Source organism: Anneissia japonica, unplaced genomic scaffold, assembly GCF_011630105.1.
Source record: "Anneissia japonica isolate Jap-2015-1 unplaced genomic scaffold, ASM1163010v1 scaffold287840_len1291095_cov163, whole genome shotgun sequence".
Classification (NCBI taxonomy): domain Eukaryota; kingdom Metazoa; phylum Echinodermata; class Crinoidea; order Comatulida; family Comatulidae; genus Anneissia; species Anneissia japonica.
This window is the reverse complement of record NW_022728493.1, coordinates 759699-785428: the sequence shown is the minus strand read 5'-3', so window position 1 is coordinate 785428 and position 25730 is coordinate 759699. Positions and strand designations below refer to the sequence as shown.

Genomic DNA, 25730 nt, shown 5'->3' with positions numbered 1-25730 from the left:
TAAACAACATCGTTGGTATCGAGAAATAGGTAGCGGTTCGCGGAGCCTGATTTTTACTCAATGCCGTAATGCTTGGATAAACAGATGTCATATAGGTCACTTAGTCATTAGTTATTCATTAGCTTATCGCTCGCGAGTCCCACGCCAATCACTCTCGTGGCCCACGCGAGGAGATGTAGAAGGTCCTGTAATCAGTACTGTACTACTGTATATTGGACTTTAAAAACCACTATTCTCTAGAAGGCAATTTACTAGTGATGCTCTAATTACCACCAGTACATAATTCATGAGACAAAATATTGGAAAATGCAGACTTTTCAAGCGCATATACAGTACTGTAGGCATTTTTTTTATGCATGATACACTATCAAGTCCAAACTTCGGTAAAACCTTGAATTGAAGCCCTGGGCTTCTTAGTTTTTTTGCGAACTTTGTATGGGCTTCTTTTCAAGATGGGCATTTTAACAAGATAGGTTTCTTTTCGGGGCTACTTTTGCAAAATAAAGAGGGAGGCTTCTTTTCAAAATGAATGCTGTAAATTTTGGAAAATCACTACTATAAAACAATAAATAGGGTCACTGTAACATTAATCTGTATCATGGAGTATATAACCGGCACTAAACTACAGTATAAACCAAGCATATTTTTTATTTATTTGGTTTAACTTTGAAACAGGCTTCGTTTCGAGGTTACTTTTGCAACTTTTGCAAACTAAAAGGTGGGAGGGGGGGGAGCTTCAATTCGCGAAAACTTCTAGAGATTAAGCACATTGGGCTTCAATTCGAGGTTTTACGTTATTATTTTAAATGAATACTTTTCTCCCTGGGACACTCCAGAGAAACCACCTTGATCTTCCACCCACAAAGTGAGTTCCGCTAAATCCATCCCGCTCAACACCCAGGTTGGTTACAGGCCTGTGCTCTGTCATCACACATTTTAATTTTTTGTACATAAAATAGATTTTAGGGCCAAAGTGAAAGTTTGATTTAAAACCAAGGGCCTTTTAACTATATGCTCAGGCTGTTTTTAATAAATTCTTTTTCTAATGATTGACATTGGGCTGTTCAAATTGTTTTACATTACCCAAAGGTGGTAGGTGAACCACACAACATATATTGACGTTGGCAGGGAAAGAGTTAGCTCAGAAGAACGCCCAGCACGGAGAAAGGCTATCAAGCAAGAAGCAGACGTTATAGAAGACAAAAAAACGGGAGGATACAAAATTTGTACACTGTACACGATCCTTCCAAAACAAAAAGGAATTACGCCTGCATGTTCGGCTAAAACACCCAGAACTACCCACCTAGTCGTTATCGGATACGATAGACAGCAAGAAGAAGGAGGTGGGCCACACACATACTGTAGGGTTTCATAATACTGTATTACATACAGGTACTGTAGAGTTTTTAATATATTTTCCTGGCTGCATCAAATTACCATTAGGCCACCTGCAGCAATTAACCTATGTGTGACCTGAAAAAACTAAAGTATTCAAACTCACCCTCCTTCAACTTGAGTTTCAGATGACTTATTATCAGTCAAACTTGTCTTCATTGCAAGAAAATTAGTGTCATTTGTCGTAACAGCTTCCATGGCAACAATTATATTAGCATCATTCAAACATGTTGGGCATTTAGATACAATCTTCCTGTCATCTCTTATATCTTGTTTCTTGGTTACAATGTTATCATCCAACAAACGTCTGTCCATAGTTAACTTCCATTTCAATTTGTAGCCATCTGTAGGTGACAATTTCTAACCTGCATTTCTATGGTTTTAATTATATTTTAAAATCCATTTACAAGTAGGACTTCACTGACTCTCCTTGGCTTCAGAAATCTTTTAATAAACGTCAGTGGAAAATATGTAGGTATGAAAGAATTTTCAAAGTATCCAGAAGGGGGAAAAATCAATGTCCCTGCAAGCAAGGTGTGCAGACTACCAAATTTCAGCCTAAGAATGATCCAAGTGCACAGGCCTAGAAGTATCTGCAATCAACTAAATTTACCTGTCTACAGAATGAATTTAACCAAATATACTGCTAAAGTGACCCAGTGGAAAACAATGATTACAAATATCATATGATATCATATCATTATACATACTGTACAGTACTCGCTGGTGACACACAATGACTCAGCACAATTCAATAATCATCATGGTGTTGTAACAGCTCCGTCAATAAACTGTTCACCAAATCCACAGGCTTCAGATAGTCTTAACAGGTGTACTACTAGTACTGTCCAACTATCCTCTTTTATAGTCTGCTAATAATTTTCATAAACATTAACACAGTTGGCGATTACAATGTTTCCCAAGTGATCTATTTATGTATCATCATCTACCCACAATTATGAGCATTCCTAGTTTAAAAATTGTTTCAAACAGTCATGATAATTGCAAGACAGTACAGTACCTACAAAAATTACAGAAGTCACAATATCCTTGTACGGTAGAATCAATAACAAGTTGTGTGCTCCTAAATGTATGGTAGATGTGGAGGTAGAAAAGGGTATTAGTGAATACTATAAAAGCTCACTTGAAGTATAATCAAGAGTTTATTGAATGACAATCACAGTATAGATTGTCTGTCTGATTCCTGATAATAATCCGTTCTTGAATATCAATAAAAATAATGAATGAAAATGTATTAATACAGCATCAGTATATCAACAATGATGTATGTATGTACTGTATCATCAGCATGGAAAACAGAAAGGTATTAACAGCAATCAATACAGTAGGCTACAGTACAATAGTAGATATAAAAATATATCTACAACAGTCGTATCAAAGGTGATTTATTTAGAGCAACAGTACAGTAGGCGGTGTCAAAAGACACCGAGGCTTGCGAACTAGCAGGAAAATCTATGTTGATATCAACATGAATGTGCAATCAGTAATAAAATGGTACTGTATGATATCAACAAACACTTGTACCTTGCAACAATCCTAGTACTGTACGGATGGAATTTGAACTGCTACATGGCTAGACACCCGACAAACACCACAATTGGATTTGAGCTCACAGTGGCAACAGCACACAGCCTACTGCAAGTGGTGGAATACTGTATAATATCAAAACTGGTTTTGATAACAGAACAAATACGAATAGAAAAGGATGTGAGAGTGCCAGCAAGAATGAATTAATGTAGTGCAAAAATAGAAAATTAGATGCTGAGTAAGTTGCTGGTGGTTGGAAGAAAATGTAGGCTGGATATAAAAACTACTGTATGGGCAAACTGTTGCATTGCAAAATGGAATAGTGAGCGTGTAATTTAAATTTTATGGTGGTAGACTTGTACAGTATTTATAGTGTCAAATGTAGTACAAGGTCTCTTGAGCTTTCAACAAATAAGTGTTGTAGCTGTACTGTAGAAAAACTAAGGATGGATGATAGTAAATTTAAAGGTGGATGGGTGATAACATTTATCTAAATCATAGGAGTAGAATTTAAGGATGGAAAAGTGGGTTAATAAGGGTGGGTGGAGGGCCATGAAATTAGCTTTAGACTGCCTGGAAGGCTGGGTGGCCCCGCCCACCTCTGCCCACCATCCAGCACTACATCACTACAAATGTCCAATAGAAATAAAATAAAATAAACAGATTTTTTAGTTTCTTTATTCTAGAGATTATTTCAGAACTATTTATAACTTTTATGAAGCACAATGTACCCATATTTTCCCTTCACATTCCTTCTTCTTTCTAGACTTATTGTAGTAATTGTAAAATGTAAGATTTAAAAAAAGCAATGTGCTCCGACCTTCATGAAATAGTAATTTAAAACAAATGTAATTATGATGATCATTTTTACAGCACCGGTATCTGTCCTATGTATATGCCTCACCATGATACCGTAAAAACTCAAATTGAAGCTTTGGGCTGCTTTTTTTTCTTGGCGAATTGGATGGGCTTTTTTTCAAGATAGGCCACTTTTGCAAAGTAAAGAGGGGAGCTTCTTTTCAAAATGAATGCTGTAAATTTGTGGAATTAGGCCTACTATAAAACAATAAATAGGGCCGCTGTAACGTCAATCTGTATCATGGAGTGTATTAACCAGCATTAAATCACCTACTACTGTGTAAACCATGCATGTTTTTAATATATTTTGTTTCTCTGAAATATTCATGTACCGTGTATATACTGTACTATCTCAAAAAGAAGCCTGCTATCTTAAAAAGAAGCCCATGGCTTCTTGGGATGGGCTTCTTTGCGAGGCTAATTTTGCAAAATAAAGGGGCTTTCAATTCCAGATAGGCTTCTTCTCGAGATTAAGCCCATGGGCTTCTTTTCGAGGCTAGTTTTGCAAACTAAAGAAGGGGGCTTTAATTCGAGGTGGGCTTCTTCTCAAGATTAAGTCCATTGAGCTTAAATTCCAGTCAGTACTGTATGTAGCCTATAGTTGAATTGTCTTAAAATATAACCTTATAATAATTATAATAATTACATACAACCAGTATATTAAATATCGATTATCTTCTCAGAAATCAAATAAATACTAAAAATGAATACTGTATATCTTAATTGTTGGAAACCAAACTTAATGTTTTGGAACACTACTGTACTGTATTCTGTACTGTATTCTGCAGAGGCACCAAAAAGTATGTCTCATGGGGGCAGCAAACAGCAAAGTTGATCAAAAAATTATAATAATCAGGCCTGTAATTTGAGGTAACTTGTATTAAAGTTTGTGTGTCTTAAAACGAGGGCAGTATTTAACTTGTAAGAATGCTTGATCTTGAACTTTCAATGAAACAAATGAAAAATAACTTTATCTAAAAAAAAAATTTGGTTATTTGGGAATTAAGGTAATAAAGGGTAGGAGAATAAACCACAACTCGCAGCGTCATAGTGCTGAATTTACTTTGTTGTTGAAGTTTTGAATTAAAATAAAATTTCTTGATTTGAAAATCAATAAAAAAAAAACTTGATTAGAGCGACTGCATTTGTGGAAAACTGTTTTTAGAAATACTGGTAAAAATTAATATAAATTAAACATCTTTTCAAAATATATACACAACTCTTGATATCATCTTACCTCGTATTTCACAATACATTTTTACCAAATTTTGATATACTGTACCTACTTTGAGAATTATCCAAAATTCATTATTAATACATTGAAAATGAAAATTTAACCCTCACAAACCAAATACTGTGAAATGCCCCAATAACAGCTTTTTTCGCACTGTGGCAGCGCAGATAGAAAACTGCAGCTTTTTCACACTGCGGCAGTGCCGATAGAAATTTACAGCAGCTTTCTTCGCACTTTAGCAGTGCCAAATCGGCAGTTTGGCATAGGTACTGCCCTAGTTATCAATGATAAAGGGTTTTTGTGTCCTGAAGACAGTTGACCTTGTAAGAGTAAATCCGGTAGAGTAAACCCAGTGGATGAATGATGGAATGGGTCATGAGCTAAAGATAAAAATGAAAAGCGAGTCTACGAAATATGCTGCCATGCTAGATAAGACTTGCCCCAGTTAGCAGGTTATCGATTGAATTGACAACACAAAAAACTGTTAAATAAGACATGTCCCTACTGTAGAAAGTTCACTAAAAAATCATAACAATCTGGTATATACTTGTACAGTTATTCTGCGAATTGCCAACACAGAAAGTATGGAAAAAGTAGCCAAAAAATCATATACATATACACATATGTAAAGCATTAGACGCATGTTTCAGCTGGGAGCCTATTTTTATAAATAAATGTAGACTTACGCTCAGACAGAAAGTTCAATGATACAGTAGTGTAACTGTAAGCATGCCAATTTATGTTTGAACTGTATGTCAACTTGTCAATATTATGAACAATTACAGAGGCAAAGTAAATTGCAGGCGCGGATCCAGTAGGGGGGCACAGGGCACATGCCGCCCTCCCTTTCGCCTCTAAATTTTATCATTTCATTACTATCAATGTTTTATTGAAATAAGTGCCACTTATATATTCTGAAAATGTATGGTCCCCGTTTGAAAAATTCTGCACTTAACATTGAAATGAGCTTAATACTGAAATAAATAAAAAATAATTTTGTTAATGCTTTTTCATTACTTTTTTAATTACAAAAAAGCAAGTACAATATAAATAAATAAATTTATGTAAAAAAGCTGTGTGGTTGGCAAAAAAGTGATGAAAGGAGCAGGCCTATGCAAGAGGATCTCAGAAAACTAAATAAAACTCAAGAAAAAGTAATTTAGTTTGCAGCGATTTAATGCTCCAGTGAACGTGGATAAAAAAGGAGAGTTAATAACAATGTTGACATTTGTCAGGCTTACTGTAGCCTGCCCACTATTGTTAAACATTGTTTTCTTTCATAATGTATGCATTTTCTTGATGTAGTAAAGTAATCACTTGAGGTACACAGTACCAATCTGTCAAGTGGCCCACACAAAAAGTGGTACCAAAAGTACAGTGGTATAAGGCCTGTGCGGAGAATCCTTAATAGCGCAGAATTTAAGCAAAGAAATCTGTTCGCGCATTTCGGTAAATAAGTGGCGATTTCCATGCAGATTTTGCCGAAAATTAGACGTTGACCTAATCTTAATACTGTATATAACCAATATGCAGTACTGTAGCTACAATTCTATTTTAGTGGCAATTTCTGCGCAAATTTGAGCCATGAGGAGCTCTAAGAGTGCCCGAGTCTGTACAGTACATTGATTCCTTTTTTAGTTTTTTTTTCTGCAGGTAGTGATTAGCAGTAGGTTGCATAGTGATTAGCTTTTAACTTACAATACTGTAGGCTCAAGCTACCTGCAGAAAAAAAACAAAAACATCTTATTTCGGCTGATTGATTAGTATAAGATCTTTTTTGGTCATTGATTAATAGATCTTTTTTGTATGGCCAGCCGTTAATACAGTAGGGCCAATATATACTAATAATGCCTTTATTATAATGCTAATTGATTAATATATCTTTTTAGGTGTGCATTCGTCAGTTTTGAACGGACGTGCAGGAAATTTTGTACACATTAACTAGAGGGGATTTCCAACAAAGGTTTATGGACCCTTTTTTAAGTTAATAATAATAATAATAATACAGTATACTTAAGGCCAACTCAGACAGCGTCGGCCGACGCAGCCCGACGCGATTTGTTGTCGCGTCGGGTCTGTGTGAGTTGAACGCAGACACGATGGTGTGCGTCGGGGGCAGTCGCGTAGAAGAATATTAAACATGTTTAATATTTCTCACGACGGCTTAAGACTGTCCCCGACGATAAATCGGGTCGGGCTGCGTCGGCCGGCGCTGTCTGAGTTGGCCTTTACAAAACAAAACAGGATGCCATCCACTAATTATTACACATGGCATGGATGGTGTGATTGGTTAACATTCTAAGGAACCAAAGGTCGTTAGTTCGAATTAGATTTTTAATTTTTGCACATTTTCATTTTGTAAAAATGAACATTCTAATCATTTTAAAATTTAGGTATCTTTATAGCTCTTCCAATTTTTTTTGTCAAATAGAATGAATCATACAAAAAAAAAAGTTTTTAATAAACACCAAGATGCGATTCAAACTCACAACCTTTGGTTCCATGCAACATAGCGTTAACCCACTGCACCTTTATGCAACGTGTCTTGTTTAGTGGTACAGTAGTAATTAATGTCAAACCGCCGAAAAACCAATGTGTACCGTATTTAATTTAAGGGCCAATATACACTTCTGCCACTATTTTTAATACCCTCTTTTGAGATCAGCATCAGCACAATTAAAAAACATAAGTGCGAAGGTGGTGCAAAAATGACAACCTCTGCAAAATACACAGACTTAAGCTGGGTACTGTACCTACTGCGTTGTACAGTGAATCCAACTCCGGCTAGACGTGAAACAAATCAATCACTATGGATGAAACTTGTCGATTGATTGATGTGGATTTTTTATGTAAATTTTATTTTATCTTTTTAATGATGAATGAAACTTGAAATTGAATCACAAATGCTCCAATATCGCTTGTCAGCCTGGGCCAGTGTATAGTACAGTATGCCTACCGTCATATTACATTTCGGTCTTGTCATAGATGTGTGCCTATTGTTTATACTGTACTGTAGTATAATAATTTAGGCCTAAGTACATGTAAGCCTGTATTAATGTCTTTAACGCCAACGGTCATGCTGTACATACATTGTGATTCATGGGTTTCGCCAAAGATAACACAAGAATCGATATAACTCGTATAGCAAAAATGAGGCAGAAATAAATTGGTCCAGACGTACGCGGCGCCCTTCTCTTTCCGCTAATGATGGAAAATTTATCCCTATATCAGTCATACAATTCTAAAGATTCAAGAGTTTTATTGTCTGGAAAACTCAGAAATACATTCCACTGTAGTGTTATAGTAGGGTGCAGGTCAACTCGGCCACAAGTCAACTCGGCCACAGTCAACTCGGCCACAAGTCAACTCGGCCACAAGTCAACTCAGCCACAAGTCAACTCGGCCACAAATCAACTCGGCCACAAAAAGTTCGGCTACAGCCAACTCGGCCACAAGTCAACTCGGCTACAAATCAACTCGGCCACAAGTCAACTCGGCCACAAGTCAACTGGTGCTGTCTCTTATACACATCTACTTGTGGCCGAGATGACTTGTGGCCGAGATGACTTGTGGCCGAGTTGACTGTAGCCAAACTTTTTGTGGCCGAGTTGACTTGTGGCCGAGTTGGATCGAATTCTTATAGTACAAGTGTTAATAATATGCGTCTGTCATTACATTCTCTTGGTTTGTATGCTTGTTTGTATCTTATGGATAATGGCAACGATTTCTAAATCCGCAAAAGGAGGTTATGTATCCACCGTTTTTATGTAAGTTTGGCAGAATTTTTTACATCAAGCCGTACACGCCGCCCTAGTATTTTTCTGTTAACTTCTGTTTCTAGAGTATCTTTGGTTTCGCTTACCTGATGGCTCGTTGTCGATGCATTCCAGTCATCTGTCCAACGCTACGCCGTCTGCTGCTAAAATCTGTGGTTTCCAATGATCTAGGACGAAATGAATCATCAGAGTCTAAGCCTGTGAATGTATTGCCCTCCTCTGCTAAACTCAGCCCCCGTTCATATACCCGCGAAAAATCCCCATGATTATTCTCATTTTTCTGCATTTTTATCAACTTGGCTAGCCCTCGCGCTTCTTGACGACACCGATCGACCAGCTGTTTGTTGATTATGAAAGGCCGCCCTCATTTCTCGTCCTATAATTGGCGTTGAGGGCAGCAACGACCACAGATTTGTCAATCGACTAGCGGTCCATGCGAGCAGCACGTTTCTCGTGGCCTAAAGAAGTAAAGGTAGATAAGTAATTGAAATGGCTGATAAAGTAAAAGATGCCTTTGGAAGACTGGGTAAAGGTCCATCTGGATTAACTACAGGCGTCAAGCTGTTATTAGGTGCTGGAGCATTAGCATATGCAGTTAAAGAGTCAATGTATACAGGTAAATCAGCCCCATCGTTTGTGTGGAGGCTTGCCTATGACTACGCTCCAGGCCTAGCGTAGTCCTAGGCTAGTGCTGTAGTAGTCTAGCATAATTGAGAGGGGTGCAGCACAGTCTGCCCTCAACGAAGCAATAAAATAAGGAAAGAACCATGCTACTGCTATGCCATCATTCATGGTGAAGAATTGATATATGATGCAACACCCTAGACAATAAAAAGGGCCTATCTATTCCACTGACTGATCTACCATGTGAGACGTCATTACTGTTAAACCGTAGAAGAATAAATTGTTTTCACGGAACGTTCAAGAAAACAAAGAATTTTTAATCTGTATCACTGGTAGTATTTTTTATTAAGGCGAGATTTTTTTTTTATTCCTTGTTTTGCGTACTTAGTATTTTAAAGATCATCAGAGAGGAGGGCGGAATAAAAAAAAAATAAATAAAACTTTGTTTTCTTATTTAGCAAATAGTTTTGCAAAAAACATCCAGATGGCGGAGGAAATAAAAATAAAATTTTTTTGGTGAATGTAAAATGGGATGGATAAATGCTTCAGGTTTATAGGAAGAAATATACATAACTTATCTGTTGAGATTTCAAAGCAGTGCAGGGCGTAATAAAAAAATTTTAAAACTTTTATTCCACAGTAAAGTATGTGCGTACGCATGCGTCAAAATTTTAAAATGCTCAAAATCACTTTTTGACTAAATTAGAGTATGTTTTGGGTCATTTTGAGCATTTCGTAATTTTTCGTCCCGCACTCGCATTTTTACGCGCGCGCACATACAGAAGCTGAAATTATCGTTTTTTTTACATGTTTTAGGTTCCTGACACAGAGTGCTACCGTAGCTACACATTGGAATTCTACCCAGGGAGCTGAGTATGTGTTCCATCCATGATGAGTTTGATTCAATGACGGGGTACTAATATTGTGATGCACTTCTGGGCCTTGTTAACATGAAGTGCTATTTACTGTACTTATGTTTTAATTTCAAGTATATCTGTTTTAACTCACTGTAGTTGATGGTGGTCATCGAGCAATCATTTTCAGTCGTATTGGCGGCATACAGCAAGACATTTATTCTGAGGGCCTACATTTTAGGATACCTTGGTTCCAGTACCCCATCATATATGACATCAGGTCTCGGCCAAGGAAGCTGTCTTCCCCAACAGGAAGCAAAGGTTAGAAATTACATACTTTGTTACTATGCTACCGTGCACAGTTGGTTTAGCTTTTTCTGAAGAGAGTTAAGCTTAAATTTTCTCAAACACTGAAGTGGGCTTGCAGTAGAAAATAGTGTATGCCTTGTGCAATGGCAATTTTAGCCTTTTTCAACACTACTTACTTGCCCATTACAACGATCCTGCAGTGATACACAGCTAGGCCCAGGGTTTGTGAAGGCCAAGTTTACACCATGTGCATAAACAATGCTGTGCACACATAAAAATGGCTCTAATCTTAACAAGAACACAAAGGAACCATTCTCCTTGTTAACATGTTGACTGCCAAGCCTTTTTTTTCCTAGTTCCATCATTATGCCAAGGCATAAAGAGCAAGCCCGTAGCAAGAGGGTTCGAAAGAACCCATATTTTCAAGAAATGCCCTTTTAAATTTTTATTAAAAACTACCATTCGCATGGAAGTTGTTGAAGTTCACTCTAAATATTTGAAATTTGGCATTTTTTTGCCATTTCTGGATGTCAGCCATAGTGGGACTGATGTGGGCAAGGTCTCAAAGTGCCTTTTTGTGAAAAATTAGAACCCTGCTTTAAAAATCCTGACTATAGGCTTAATGAAAATCATTTACATCAACTGTACTAGTGAAACACAAACAAACATTTGGTAGTTATTTTTAGATCATTATTTCCAGGTTCTTCCCTGAACCTCCAGGGCACGAGTTTGTGTGGATGTGAACACAAGTCCTTGGCATGGCACCCTGAGTGAACCCTATCAGATGTAAACTCGCATCTCTTGCAGCAAACGTGGCAGCGCCAAGCCAAAGGAGGGCTAAGTCGCACAGACAGTTTTCCAATAAATGCACAAACGTGAAATCGGTCATTTTTTTTCATTTTTTTATCTCAAAAACATACATATAACATTTAACTTTCATCGTACATTTACCTTTCTCTAATTTATAATCGATAAATGCTCTAAAAATGGATTTAATTGAGCTTGTCCTAATGTAGCGTACAGACATAATATCCAGAAATTTCTAGCAGAAAAGATCTCACAGAATAGCCATTTTTCGTACTAGTGTTTTCTTTATCCGAATATGGCGTCAATCCCCGCATGCTGAGTATGGTTAAAAAGGAAATTTAGTAATCTTTCATTTCATTGGTTTATTTTAGTGATAAAAATCCAAGTTAACCAATAGAAGACGATATTTCTCATGTACACAATTTTCTTACGTCATTGACGACGGTTGATAAAATAATCAATGTGATTGGTCAATCTACTTATTGATATGCAGTGTGGGTAACTGCGCATGCTCAGATTGTGATTTAAAGTGCAAACTTTTCAGTAAATGTTCAGCGAGTGCGCCATTTTACGAAAGTGAAATTCAACGACTGTATAATAACGGTGATGTATAACGACAAAGAGATTGCTAATAAGCTACGGATTTATCACAAACGTTTACAGTACATGGAGATGAAACGTGTGCCGAGTTTGATTACGTCATTAATGATTTTTTACTTAGTAAAGAGAATAATGATGATGAAGAAATATCGGATGGCGCCAATGATGAAGATGATGTTGATGATTAAGATATAAATGGCAATGCCAATGATAGCGCCCGCGGCACTGTTACTCTTTCTCTTCTCTCCTGTACTCTTCCTAACGATGGTTGTACGAATCAAGGACCTATGCCTAGGCCCATCAATGAAGACTTTTTATTAGAACACTTATACTGTACCTGCTCAAATGGATCCAAATTTGGAACAAATATAATAAATGAATAATTGTGCCAAGTTTTAACCAATTCTGTAAAAAATAAATACCCATTGCTAACTAGAGAATTAGAGAGCGATTTTCAAAGCCAGTTTTCTCAAAATACACCCTACCAATTATCCTAATTTTGATTGCCCATAACTTCGCCATAACTATCATATCAAAGTGATTTTTTTTTTTGCATTTTGAAGATAATAATGTCTGGTTTCATAATATGTACAAAACTCAATTTTGAAAATTTTGAATTACCCCTCCTTTTGCTTGGCTGTGCCACGTATTATCCCATAATATTCTGTTCATTTCATCAGCAATTTTTTAAAATTCTGAACTCGTGTAAAGATTGTTGTATTTTTTAGATTTACAGATGGTGAACATTTCCCTACGTGTGTTGTCAAGACCACTGAATACCGCCCTCCCACAAATGTACCGACAACTTGGTACGGACTATGAGGAGCGTGTGCTGCCATCTATATGTAATGAGGTACAGTAGAACACCCCTCCTTTGGGATAACCCTTTTCAGGTAACACTCATATTAAGAGAACACTACTTTTTTTTTTACTACGAACGATGGGAAAATACTCTGTTGAAATCACAGCCAACCCCTACTCTGGAGACACCCCTCTATTAAGGGGACATGTCTTTTTAATGAATTACTACCAGGACGTTACACCTACTTAAAATTAAACTCAACTTCATCAAACTTGGTCAAATATTTATTCATCGTATGTACTGCATTCATTCAATGTACTCTGTATGAGTCGAGCGGTCGTTTCATGGGCCTACAGCCATATTATAGGCCCTGGTTCAAATGGCATGCTCGCATATGGCTCTGGAGGTTCAGTAAGTCTTCTCAGATAGGGACTATAAACCGTAGGCCCAGTGTACATCCCAAAACTGAGTATAAATAGCATATTAAATCTGGCAGTATTGTATACTTTAGTAGTACAGGGAAGCCGTAATACTTTTACTTATAATTTCTGTGGTAAGTTGATTCTAGTAAATGACCTATCAATTTGAAACATTTGGAGCATATGTGTACTGATACTGGTTTTGGGATGGCAAACCCCATATAAATGAGAAACAGCTCACTACCACAAAGGTGATTGATTCTTTATACATTATTATATGTAATACCGAATAGATTTTTTCCTTAATTAGGGAGGTTATGCTTATATTTTTTTTAAGTAATTTTTTTTAAGTAATTTTTTTTTTGTATTCAGGTTTTAAAGAGCGTGGTTGCCAAGTTTAATGCTTCGCAGCTGATCACCCAACGTCAACAGGTAAGATGAAAATAATTGTATATTTTGTCATTACTGCACGCGACGGTCGTTAATGCAGCGCAACGCGATGACACGCGTGCAACCGACCGTTTTGGATGACGATCCATGCAGACTGCCACCGACAGTCAGCAGATGGCACCGCATCATCTAGCGCACACCAGAAGCGGAGTTAGACGGTGCGACGGTCGTATAAAACGTCTTACAATGCAGTGGCTGGCCTGGTACAAACTGTACTCTTTTTCCGGTACCCGCTCCCTCCCCTCTGAAAGTGTAAAAAAAATTAAGGTTTTGCAGAACCATTCTCAATTTTTTTGTGAAGTCAACAAAAAATCAATGTACTTGGTTGCCTAAAAATGAATATTATCCATAGTTACATTATAATTTTACCATTATTTTACATAGTACTTGGTTGCTTAAAAATAAATATTATATCCATAGTTACATTATAATTTTACCATTTTTGTACATACTGCATGTTATTTTGAATCAACATTTTTATGCATATGTAAGAGTGTAAAAATTTGTCTACCCCCTCCCTCTAGCGTACTGTTTGTACACGTGTGAAAATGTTCATAATGTTGAACGACCCTTTTAATATGTGTTTTAAAATTGTTTTATAGAACCATGTATGTGTCTATGATGTAACATTGTGTTAACATTATTTTCTGACATAACATAACAACGACATTTACTCATTGCTGAATGCCTCTCTTTCACCTAGAAATTTTGGGCTCATTAGTATATCGAAAATATATAATAATAAATCCAAATTAAATTACAGTTACACAAACAAAACAAACCAAACACAGTTGACTTCATAATTTTTAATGCACGTCTAATCAGTGTTTGCATATTCTGTGGCAGTAATGGTTTTTAATGGACTTTTCATCACATACTAATGATGAAGATATTATCTGGTGTTTTTTAACAATCATCATGTCAATTTTAGTGTTTTATTGTAGCTGTGAGGCCCGTTTGTGATGCTTAAAACCAATGTTATATTAAGGATAAAGTAATCACACGAAAATAAAAGTTGTGTTTTGATTATCATGATCAATATAATCATCACCAGTTCAAAATAATCACTAATGGCATCATCATTATCACTCAAATTATTAATATTTATTTTATTATTATTTATACAAATTTTCTTTTGTGTAAAACAGCTAGAAATCGGTAAGTTTTGACTAATTTTTGGCTGGTTTTCACAAAAGAAAATGGGTTTATATATAGACAAGAAATCAGATGAAGTTATTGATTGTTGTTAACACGTTGAATTCCAGACCTTTTTTAAAGTTCTTTCCTGTGAGCCAAAACAAATTTTTATGTACAAACATACTTTTCTGAAATTTTATCTGGCATATCATCAAAATGATGCATCTAATAAATTGGTGGGAAAATAGGGGGGAGGATTTCAAAACTGATATTTCTAATGTTGAGTATAATAGAGACATTTCTTGAGCTAATATATTGATTTTTGCCAAGGTCAGCAAACATTCTTTCAACAAGTATTGAATAACTCCTGAGGACGTATTAATTATTAATGGCAATTAAGACGCGACAGTAGAGTTATTGTTATCATGAGCAAGTTTTGTATTCAAGCTTAAATTCTATTTTATATATTTAAAAAAATACTCAGTCTACTCAGTCCCAATAAAGTTAGGGATGAGGGTTATACAAAGAACCAATGGCCAAATTTTCTTTGATAGTTACTTGCATATCAGCCCTCCAGCTGAAACAGGGATTGCCTAGTCATGCATGGAATTATGCACAAATTATAATATTTATTACTAGAAATTGCAAATTGCAAGTGAAGTGCGAAGTACAACTGCATATAAATGTTCTTCAAACAAAATTATTTATGCGAGTCAAGTGAAAATAATGAATAATAAATATATATCAAATAATATGAGACACGAACCATTGTCTATATTAGAACACTGACGAGCTGACGTAGAAACATAGTAAAATAAGCGTTGGTACCGTGTATGCCAGTCTACAACAAGCGTCGCCTAAATGTAATAATTAGCACGATGATATAGGCTAGTAAATAAGTTTGACTGGGTTCGTAAATAATATTGGCCTCAAAATATTGTGGCTGAGACATGGGCCGATTAAACTTAGAAATAGGAAACCTAGAAATATAGTAAAAACGCTGAATAGTAATACTCGAGCATTGCGACATGCGGACGTTGGTACGTGTAGGTTAGTCTACAAACATCGCCTAAAGTAATTGATTTTACCCGGCAGAACGAAAGAAGGAAGCTCTGCTTTTCTGTCGTCTTAGGCCCTCGTTTTTTGACAAACAATGACATTTCAGAGGACAAATTGCTGTCAAGAATATGAATTGGCTGCTTCGCAGCAATTATTATTATTATTTAATTATTATTGTTTATTATTATTGTTTATATAGCGCCTTTTCTTTGTAGATGCAAAGTGCTTCTTTTCTGTGGTCATTGGGTCCACATGCTTAAATGTTGCTGGTAATCGGCACAGGAGCAGGCAGCTCCTCCAGGTACCCATTTACTGTATACTCCTGGGCAGAGAGACGGTTGGAAGACCAAACCATTTCTGCTGCGCCAAACCGCTTCTACAAATCAATTTCATCCAGTATTTTTCACTCTATCCCAGCGATCTATTTATTACCAAGTTATGCCCAACAAAAATAAATATAAAGCATCTTATCAAAAACCACAAGCAATGTAGCTGGTATCTGGTTAATGTAATTAAATAGCTGAATTGCTACATAATCATAATAATAATAATAATAATAAGAATGATGTTATTGTTAGACTTATATAGAGCATATTGTTAAGCCTTCTATGCGCTTCACATTATCATTACTCCGGTCATTGGATTAAATGCCTATGGAACACAAACTCATGCTCCCAGGGGGAATATTCCATAATGTTGCAGCAGCTACATCAGCGCATTTTGGCATTTAACCCTACCAGGTTCCCACTTATACACCTGGGTGGAGAGAAGCAATGCAGATAAAATGCCTTGCCCAAGGACGCTTGTAAGTGAAATGCACAGCGAGGGATTGAAACCCCAACTTCGAGGTTGGGAAACCAAACCGTTCCTGCTGTGCCAAACCATTTCCACTACTTATTAACATGCTTTTCTAAACACATCAAAATATTTTAATCTTGATGTATGCCAAAGAGTATTCTTGCATGGTAAATCATGTGATGAGTATCGCACAGATGAAACTCGACTGAAGCCACCGATCCTAGAACTCTCGTGAGAAACCAGAGTAGATTGTTTGGGAGCGGTGTTGGCCAAAGTCTGCACACCTGCTGTAAGGTCAGATTGATACAAATCAGGACCGAAGCACAGAGGGTCAGCCTAAGACGTTTCTGGCCTGGATCTTTTGGTCGGGACACATGGGTTGGTGAGAGAGAGAATTTTTTTGTGAGGGTTGGAACTTGGTTAAGTAGTGATCGTGGTGTCTTTCATAGACACCACGATCACCACTTAACCAAGTTAAGTAGTGATCGTGGTGTCTTTCATAGATACTGTATGTGCCCTTATCTTTGGTAATCTGATGGTTTTTCATGCAAAATATAAATTGGTAAATTATTATTGAATGTAATGATATCACACGCAGAAGCAAGTACACTTGACAACTACTCCTCAAACAATGTTAAAATTATTTTTGGTGGTTTTTTTAATAATTTGCAGAATGACTACTTTCTGCTGACTTACAACAACAATGAATTTATACAAGTTTAACTATTTTCTTTGGGGATTTTTCAGGTCAGTTTGCTAATCCGACGCCAATTGACGAATCGAGCAAAAGACTTCAACATAGTCCTTGATGATGTCTCAATTACTGAGCTTAGTTTTGGAAGGGAATATACGGCTGCAGTAGAGTCTAAACAGGTTGCTCAACAGGAAGCCCAGAGGGCGCAATTTCTTGTAGAGAAAGCAAAGCAGGAACGACAACAGAAGGTGGTGCAGGCTGAGGGAGAAGCTGAGTCAGCTATTATGATATCCTTTTCATTCAATATATTGTGTATTTTTTTTTAATTAATTTTTTTGTTTACATAGTCGTCACATCTGTCAGAATTTAGTAAGAGTTAATAACAGATGATCACATTGTTGGTATTTTTATATAATATTTATAACTTCTTTCTTGCATGTAAATCATATGATGAGTATTGCACAGGTGAACCGCGACAGATACCAGTTCATAAGCCACCGAGCCTAGAACTCCCGTGAGAAACCAGAGTAGATTGTTTGGGAGCGGTCTGTAATCTTGGTGGGTGTTGGCCAAAGTCTGCACACCTGCTGTAAGGTCAGATCGATACAAATCATGACTGAAGCACAGAGGGTCAGCCTAAGACATGGCTGGCCTGGATCTTGATGGTCAGACATGTGGGTTGGTTGGGGAGAGAGGGTTTTGTGAGGGTTGGAACTAGGCTAGGTGGTGATCATGGTGTCTTTCGTAGATATGTGCCTTTATCTTTGGTAATCTGATGGTTTTTCATGCAAGCCAAAATTTATAAATTATTGTAGGATATGTTATTTTAATTATTTTATTTTTTTAATACAAAATAAGTAAAGTAAAATCTTGGAAATAGATCATGCTCCATGAACATTCTCATTTTGTGGCTTTTACTTGACACCAGGCACTTTTGGGTCATAAACAATAGGGCCTATCACAAAATATCCAACAGTTCTGTGCAACAAAGGTATTGTTTGTATTTTTCAGCTACAATTTTCAATTTCCAAAACCTTACATATACTAATAAAACTTTGAGAAAGCATAATGAGAGAAGAGAACAGAATATAGTACTAGTAGGCCTAATCTAAGCCCCTAGGACCTAGGCTATGCTTGAATTGCACTGTGATTGCAAAAAACACAGAATGGCTACGACCGTTACAGAAAGCCAAATGTATGCGTATACGTATTCGTTCGCATGTGAAACTTCTCTATTGGCAAACTTCAACCAGTTTCAACTAAATTGTAACCACTGACAATCTCCCACCTAATTCACAAAACATTACTAGCTTTGAGATGATCATCTCGCTATTTTTTTGTACGATGATGTAATGTAATTGAATAAATATGTAGCTTTTTTCCGAAGTCTCAAAGCACTCGAAGTGTGGCCTAGCTCGTGCAGTAACTTGCTTCTCCGCTAAGGATGTCTGAGCTCCAAAGATGTACTGTGTTCTCTAAGGTGCATATGAGCCAAATTGTGCACACTGTGTCTACAGTTTATAGTCTTTATCCGATCCAATGGAGAATCACTTGTATGGCATGAGCTCAGTAGTTACAATAGCATTTACTTTAAGCATACTGGTTTATTTTGATCATTTTATTTAATTTTCATTTACTTTGTGTTAATCCTTAATGTTTCTGTCCACCTTGGAGAGGCCATCTCTCAGAACCCTGGCTACCTGAAGCTGAGGAAGATTAGAGCTGCTCAGAACATTGCAAGAACTGTAAGTACTTGAAGCTGATACAGTGTAATTTTTTACCAGCTCTGGTAAACTTCAAAGAGTTAGTCTGGGAATCTACATTTTCTTTTAATTTAATTTAATTTGTTATCAGCAATAAATATTTTACATATTTCTAATATTTCAGGTGGCCTCCTCTCAGAATCGTGTATACTTGAACGCTGGCAGTCTAATGTTGAACGTCTCAGATAAAGAGTTTGATGAGTCAGCGAAAAGAATCGAAAAGAAGAAATAGAGCAATATACAGATTTGTTATATCAATAATTCGACATTTTGGCATTAGACAGACACCTAAAGATGTCAACTTTCATCTACTAACTAATCATGAAATTATCACTACTTTTACTTTTTTCTATGGCATACTTTATGAATGATATAATACAGGCCTCCCACTAACTAAAGACCCCTCCAATTATAGACCATATTTCTGTGGTCCCATATTAACAAATGTTTTTTATCTTTATTATTCTAATTAGACCAAAGCTGCTAGATACCAAGGAAACACCGGTTCCCAAAAAAGGTCTTTAATTGGAGGGAGACCTGTATTGTTTTAATTCTGAATATACTTACATAATTTCATTATATTTGTTCCATTTCATTTACCATAAGGAAGATCTTGTGTCCTGAATTGATATCACATAATATGGAAGTTAATACCTGATTGGTTTTTACAAAAATAAACCGCTTTAAGTGTATCAATCGCCAATAACCTTTGTAATTTTTTAAAGAATTTTGAATGTTGAAATAATGGAAAGTTATGCGGACATTAAAATTCATATGGAATGTAATTTGTGTTTTTATATTTTTATTTAGTATATCAGTGTGTTACCTATTGTCTATACAGTAATTGGAAGTTCACGAAGACACTGTATAGATGGAATATGGCCATTATAGCCTGGTTTCCATAAAATCACTACGTGCTCTCGCCAACTCTTTCGGTGATGCTGATTGGTCCGTTGAGTCAGTGAGCATTCCCGATTACGTCAGGGACAGCTACGCAGTGCAAGGATTGCAGTTAAAACGCTGTAGCGATTCTTTGGAATCAGGCTTTACCCACATTTGCATAAAGATGCGTCACCAATGATCAGTGTTCACCTGAGCAACAGCATAGGGAATACCCATGAACTTCATTTTCATTCTATTTATCGGCAGTGTCACTACAGTGTACAGATACGATAGTATCAGTATACAGTACATAAAGCATACAAGACTGATCAACATTTAAATTTCTACTCTCATCATCCACTCGAAAACGCACAATTAGTCCTTTTTCAATTCATTCATTAGGAATCGGTGAGTGTGAAACACGTCCCCCAACTTTGGTTTGAACACGAGGAGCGACCATTTTCTGTCTCTGCACAAGCAACTTGATATTCACAATCTTGCATGTTCTTAATGCATTGCAATTGCATCAGACCAATTTATAATATTCCATCTTTAGGCATTTAACGACAAGGGATCTTCAAAAGACTCTTTCCTTTATAATAATTCTTTTATAATCATGATACAATATAGAGATGCAGAAAACTCTGAACCGTCTATATTAAATAGACCTATATAATTATGGTATTTCTATTTACAGTATATAGTATGTTATTTCTATTTACAGTATATAGTATGATATTTGTATTTACTTGTATATTATTTGCAGTTTGCCTTGCAAATGTGGACAAACTGAATGAATGTGTAAATCAACCAATTTTTACGCATATCTTAGAAGATTGGTTTATATTCAGTGACCCTCTTAAAATTAGATAAATGAAAAATATTTTGATGCTTTATCTCATCAGGCCTAGTGGCTGGAAATGTTATTTTTTTCCTTCGTGTTTTTTTTTTTAAATACAAGATTGCCGCCACAAAAACCGTTGAAAATCAAATACTTTGTTTTATAATTCCACTTCTCAATCAAAAATGGTAAAACTTTTGTGTCTAATCATAGGTTATTGTTCCCCTGCGTTCAATAAACATGGTTTCAAAAAGCTGGGATGGCAGCCATTTGAAATACAAGATGGCCACCACAAAAATCGTTGAAAACCAAATGTTTTGTTTTTATAATTCCACTTGTCAATCAAAAATGTTTAAAAAATTAGGTGTCTACTCATAATGTTATTGTGCTCTCAGAGTCCAAAATATGGTTTCAAAAATTAAGGATGGCAGCCATTTTAAAATTCAAGATGTCCGCCCAAAAATATTTTGTTTTGTTTTTATAATTCCATTTCCCATCACAAATGATTATTGTTAAAAATGAGTTATTGATATACAATATTTAAATAGATAATTATGGTGGGTGGGGGGGTTGGTCTTTGGTTTCTGCTTGTTTGTGCTGATGTAGTGAATCTGTGTCTGGTGGCAATCTTGCAAGTGACTTGCCTCTGTTGTGGTTTGCTATTATTATCATTGTATATAAACTTTAAGACTTGGTAAGTTTTTCAATTGTTAAGTTTGTTCGAGCAATAGAATCGCCACAGGATTTCAGCAGATTTTTGCATCTTCATTTTCCCGAAGAGCCTTGTCCAAAAAAGACAAGAGTTGCTATAACAGCCGGCCATAAGATGAAGTTTAATTATGATTTCTGCCATTTGATGACTACCAAGCCATACAATTACAATCAACTCTGTCATCTCACTATTATGTGCTACATCAACACATTTTCCAAAAAGCACTGTCAATTCAAAGTAATTAAACTCAACTTTCTTTAATAAATCCTTGTATTCTCGACTTGTAATTACTCTTTTCTTTATGGATGGAAAATGGTCTTGTAGTTATATGTGTATTAGGTATTTTTTGACCATTTGATCTCCGTTCCCTATCTGATAAAGACAGTAGAGTGATGACAAAACAAGTGAGGATTCGTCTTCTGATGACGTGAAGTATATTAACATAGTTGTGCTAATGATTTTCAATTGTTCCAGTGAGTTTACACAGTTAATAAGCGTGTACTGAAAATTGATTTGCGTCTCTTTGTTAATCTAACCAGACATTTTTATTGTATGGTATAAAATAATACTATTCATTTCTGATAATTATCACATTTTGTATTTTATAAGCCAAAATGTGAACATAATAATGTCTGACTGGAAATAAGTAAGACTGTAATCCTTTTTGAAATAATTAGTTTGTTATTTATTGAACTCAGAGTGTCCAATAAATCAAGAAGTGGAATTATATAAACAAATATTTGATTTTCAACGATTTTTGTAGTGGCCATCTTGAATTTTAAAATGGCTGCCATCCTTAATTTTTGAAACTATGTTTTATTGAACTCAGAGAGCACAATAGCATATTAGTAAACAACAAATATGTTACCATTTTTTATTGAGAAGTGGAATTATAAAAACGAAATATGATTTTTGAAGATTTTGTGGTTAGACACACAAAATTTACCATTTTTGATTGAGATAAGGGGAATTATAAAAACAAAATATTTTATTTTTTGGCGGCCACCTTGTTTTTCAAAATCAGCCATCCTAGCTTTTTTATGAACACTGAACACAGGCGGCACAATAACATGTGATTAGACCAAATTTTCCATTTTCAATTGATGATAATTGGAATTACCAAAGTATTCGATTTTCAACGGTTTTTGTGGCGGCCATCTTCATTTGTAAAAGGCCATCCTAGCTTTATGAAACCATGTTTAATGAACTCAGAGGGAGGGCACAATAACATATGATTAAACACCAAATTTACCATTTTTGATTGAGAAGTGGAATTACATACCAAAATATTCAATTTTCGACGGTTTTTGTGGCAGCTACCTTGAATTTCAAAATGGCTGCCATCCTAGTTCACCCCAGCTCAATTTTGTATTTATACTCTAGTGATGCTAAATCAGTAGAGAAACCTTGGTCCCCGAAAAAATGGTCACAGGGGCCCTGATTTTCACTATCGACCAACTTATATAAGTAGGCCTAGTGATACCACTAGTTTACGTTGACGCAATCTCGCCATGACGTCATGATAATAACAATTTAAGTAAATCATCTTTATGTTTGTGAAATAAAAATGCTAATGTTTTGTCTGCTTCCTATTATCTCCATTCTCCCTGGTCCTGTTTGGTCGTAAATTAGACGGGTATTTCCACTCACAATAGTGTAGTATATACTTGCACAAAAGTGAAATTCAGAAAGAGGGGAAAGGAAAGACCGCTAGATTGATTTTAAAAGTAGGCCTACCTATACATGCAAAGTAGAGTGACTGTTTTAATTTTATCTTATTTGTTTTTTCATGGCTTTAATAGGTTACAAGCTAATAAGTAGATAATAAATCATTATTTTATGAATGCTAGTTTGCACGAAATATATAAGCGGGCATAATTATGATTACAAGTATAAATTGAAAAAAAATCCTCCCTAAACTTTTCTAAATTTAAAAGTAAAAAAAATAGAAAATCATATATGCTATTTTCGGACAACTAGATGTGCCATAATTATTTTTCTTACCTCAGCCCCAACCATGGTGGGGCTGAGTTGGTACACTCCATCTGTAAAACTCCCTAGGCCCCCTATATTTCTAATTCCTGGATCCGCCACTAAATTTTGAAAATGTAGTAAAATCAATTAGATACGACTTTAAAAGGGCTATATACACCAGAGCTTCCGGGGGCTTCGCCCCCTACCGGTACCTGAGGGCCCTAGGTAGCTCCCTGACCCCGAGCTAAAGCTTGGGCTTTCCACACCCCCGCAACGCCCTCCCCTCGCCCATGGCAATCCTGGATACGGCCCTGGTGCTCATGACTCCTAAGTGGAGACAAACGAGGATAACCTGTCCATACCCAAGAACAAAAGCGATAGCCTCTAGTTTGTAAATGATAAACATGAAGCCTAGGTAACATTGATTTCTGTGTAATCAATTGTGGCTCGATTAGACATATTTATGTCAAATAAATATCGTACTGAGAGGAGTTGACTGTTTCGTGTTTCCATTTTTTCAACATGTTTCAGAACGTAGTGCAGACGATCGGTGTTATTTTGTGTGTTAGATATTCGTTTGCCAATGGTAAGTGTTTTGTTGTATTCTAATATTTTATTTTATTTTTATTTTATTTCAATTCTTTTTATATACTTCTACACTATTATAAAATACATCTATGGAATTATCTTCTTTGCTAAGATTGTTATACATGTTATACATACATGACATAATTCTATGTCATGTACAACAAATATCTCAGAATGTATTATTTTGACAATAAAGTTGACTTGTATCTTGTATCTTGTATCTTGTAAGCTAGGTAATCTATTGATTAAACCATTTTTTGTAACATTGACTCTGGCAAAAGAAATTGTGAAAAATTCAGTAAAGGTATTACGGTACCTACGGGGTTTAACAGAAATACCAAATAAAGATGGTAAGTAATTACCATAGATACCATTAACACATTTAAATAAAAATGTTAAATCCAGGAAATTACTTTTTGGAACATTACATACCCTTGAAACAAATTTAACGAAGCGGCGTTGAGTAATGTCAATTTTAGAGGCTTGTGTTGAACTGATGCTGTTAAAAATAACTGTACAAGTTTCAACTTGCGGTCTAACTAAGGAATTAAACAGAGGGATATGGGTATTTACATTATTAATATGCCAGCAATTTCGCTTGACGAGTCCTAACATCCTATTGGCTTTAAAATAAATATGTTTAATATTGGCGTTAAAATTAAGCTTAGAGTCAATAATTATGCCAAGATCACAATGAGAATTTACATTGTCTAAAGTATGATTACAAATACTGTATGGAAATAAAATTTTGTTTTTATTAATACAGATATTTAAAACTTTACATTTACTTCCATACGCCAAGTATTGCACCATGGATTAAGTTTAGGTAGATTATCTTGTAAAAGGCGTGAATCGTGCATATGATGTTAAATATCGGTTGCTTGTTGGTGGCCTTTTAATGCGTAGTATAACACAGCTCCTTTTAGTTCACTGCAAACTTTTATTCACACAAACTGTACGTGGGTTACAATCAGCTAAACTCCAGGTTTCAGATGTTAGAGAACCCTTTTTGAGTGGAGTCAGCTCGGCTCTGTACTTTTCTTCTGTGTACTCCCCTAACTACTAAATTGAATCTAACTACTGAATCAGTGATATGGGGGTGTTTGCCTGTTATACCTTAGGTAATGGGGGTGTGTCTCAAGTAAGTCACCCCATACCGGTACTTTTAGAGTTTCTGATTGCATCATAGAGAAATTCTTTCTCTATGGTTTAGTAACATGTTTACCAAAAAACTGCTAATTAAGATGTATCACAAACTTCAGAGTAGGCTCAAAACTGACAATCATAGATTCATAGTGTGAGAAAGGCCAAGTCCAACTGACTAGGGTAAATTTATACAATGTCCAGTTATATTATTAGATTATCTGTATACTCAAGTTGACCATTAAAACTGTCAAACTAATTTAAGGCATTTATCAGGTGAAGGGTATCGATTCCAATGGTTATACAAGTTAATACCAAGGAGGTATAAATTGAACCTTAATACTACATTACAATGAGATATTAATCTAATCAATTTCAAATCATCAGCATAGAGTAAACAATGTGAATTGAAATTCGAAGGTAAGTCGTTTATGAAAAGGGTAAAAAATAAAGGTCACAATAT

The 25730-nt window shown here is 35.8% G+C and overlaps 2 protein-coding genes across 3 annotated transcripts in view; one reads left to right on the top strand and one right to left on the bottom strand.

Annotated features, from left to right (window-relative positions):
* Positions 1-9229, bottom strand: part of LOC117114133 (NAD kinase-like) — a 52305-nt gene extending 43076 nt beyond the window's left edge. Inside the window, exon 1 of one of the 2 annotated variants that reach the window (XM_033257685.1) lies at positions 8898-9229. In XM_033257685.1, coding sequence (XP_033113576.1) covers positions 8898-9097 — 200 coding nt within the window. In that variant the 5' untranslated portion in view covers positions 9098-9229. Of the gene's footprint in view, positions 1-1501; positions 2013-8897 lie in introns of those variants that run through there. The other variant, XM_033257684.1, reaches the window with a different exon arrangement.
* Positions 9230-9264: 35 nt separating this feature from the next.
* On the top strand, positions 9265-19912 carry LOC117114134 (prohibitin-2-like). Its single transcript, XM_033257687.1, has 7 exons — positions 9265-9427; positions 10449-10610; positions 12734-12858; positions 13599-13658; positions 17418-17651; positions 19032-19109; positions 19252-19912. Exons 1-7 carry the CDS (start codon positions 9301-9303, stop codon positions 19357-19359), a joined length of 894 nt encoding a protein of 297 aa, XP_033113578.1. The 5' UTR covers positions 9265-9300; the 3' UTR covers positions 19360-19912.
* Positions 19913-25730: the final 5818 nt, after the last annotated feature.

What these genes read in the sequence shown, in the direction of transcription:
- LOC117114134 (XM_033257687.1), top strand. Translation starts at nt 9,301, where the DNA reads ATGGCTGATAAAGTAAAAGATGCCTTTGGAAGACTGGGTAAAGGTCCA. An exon ending in TGCCATCTATATGTAATGAG is followed by an intron (nt 12,859 to 13,598) that starts GTACAGTAGAAC and finishes TTTTGTATTCAG; the next exon opens with GTTTTAAAGAGCGTGGTTGC. An exon ending in AAGCTGAGTCAGCTATTATG is followed by an intron (nt 17,652 to 19,031) that starts ATATCCTTTTCA and finishes GTTTCTGTCCAC; the next exon opens with CTTGGAGAGGCCATCTCTCA.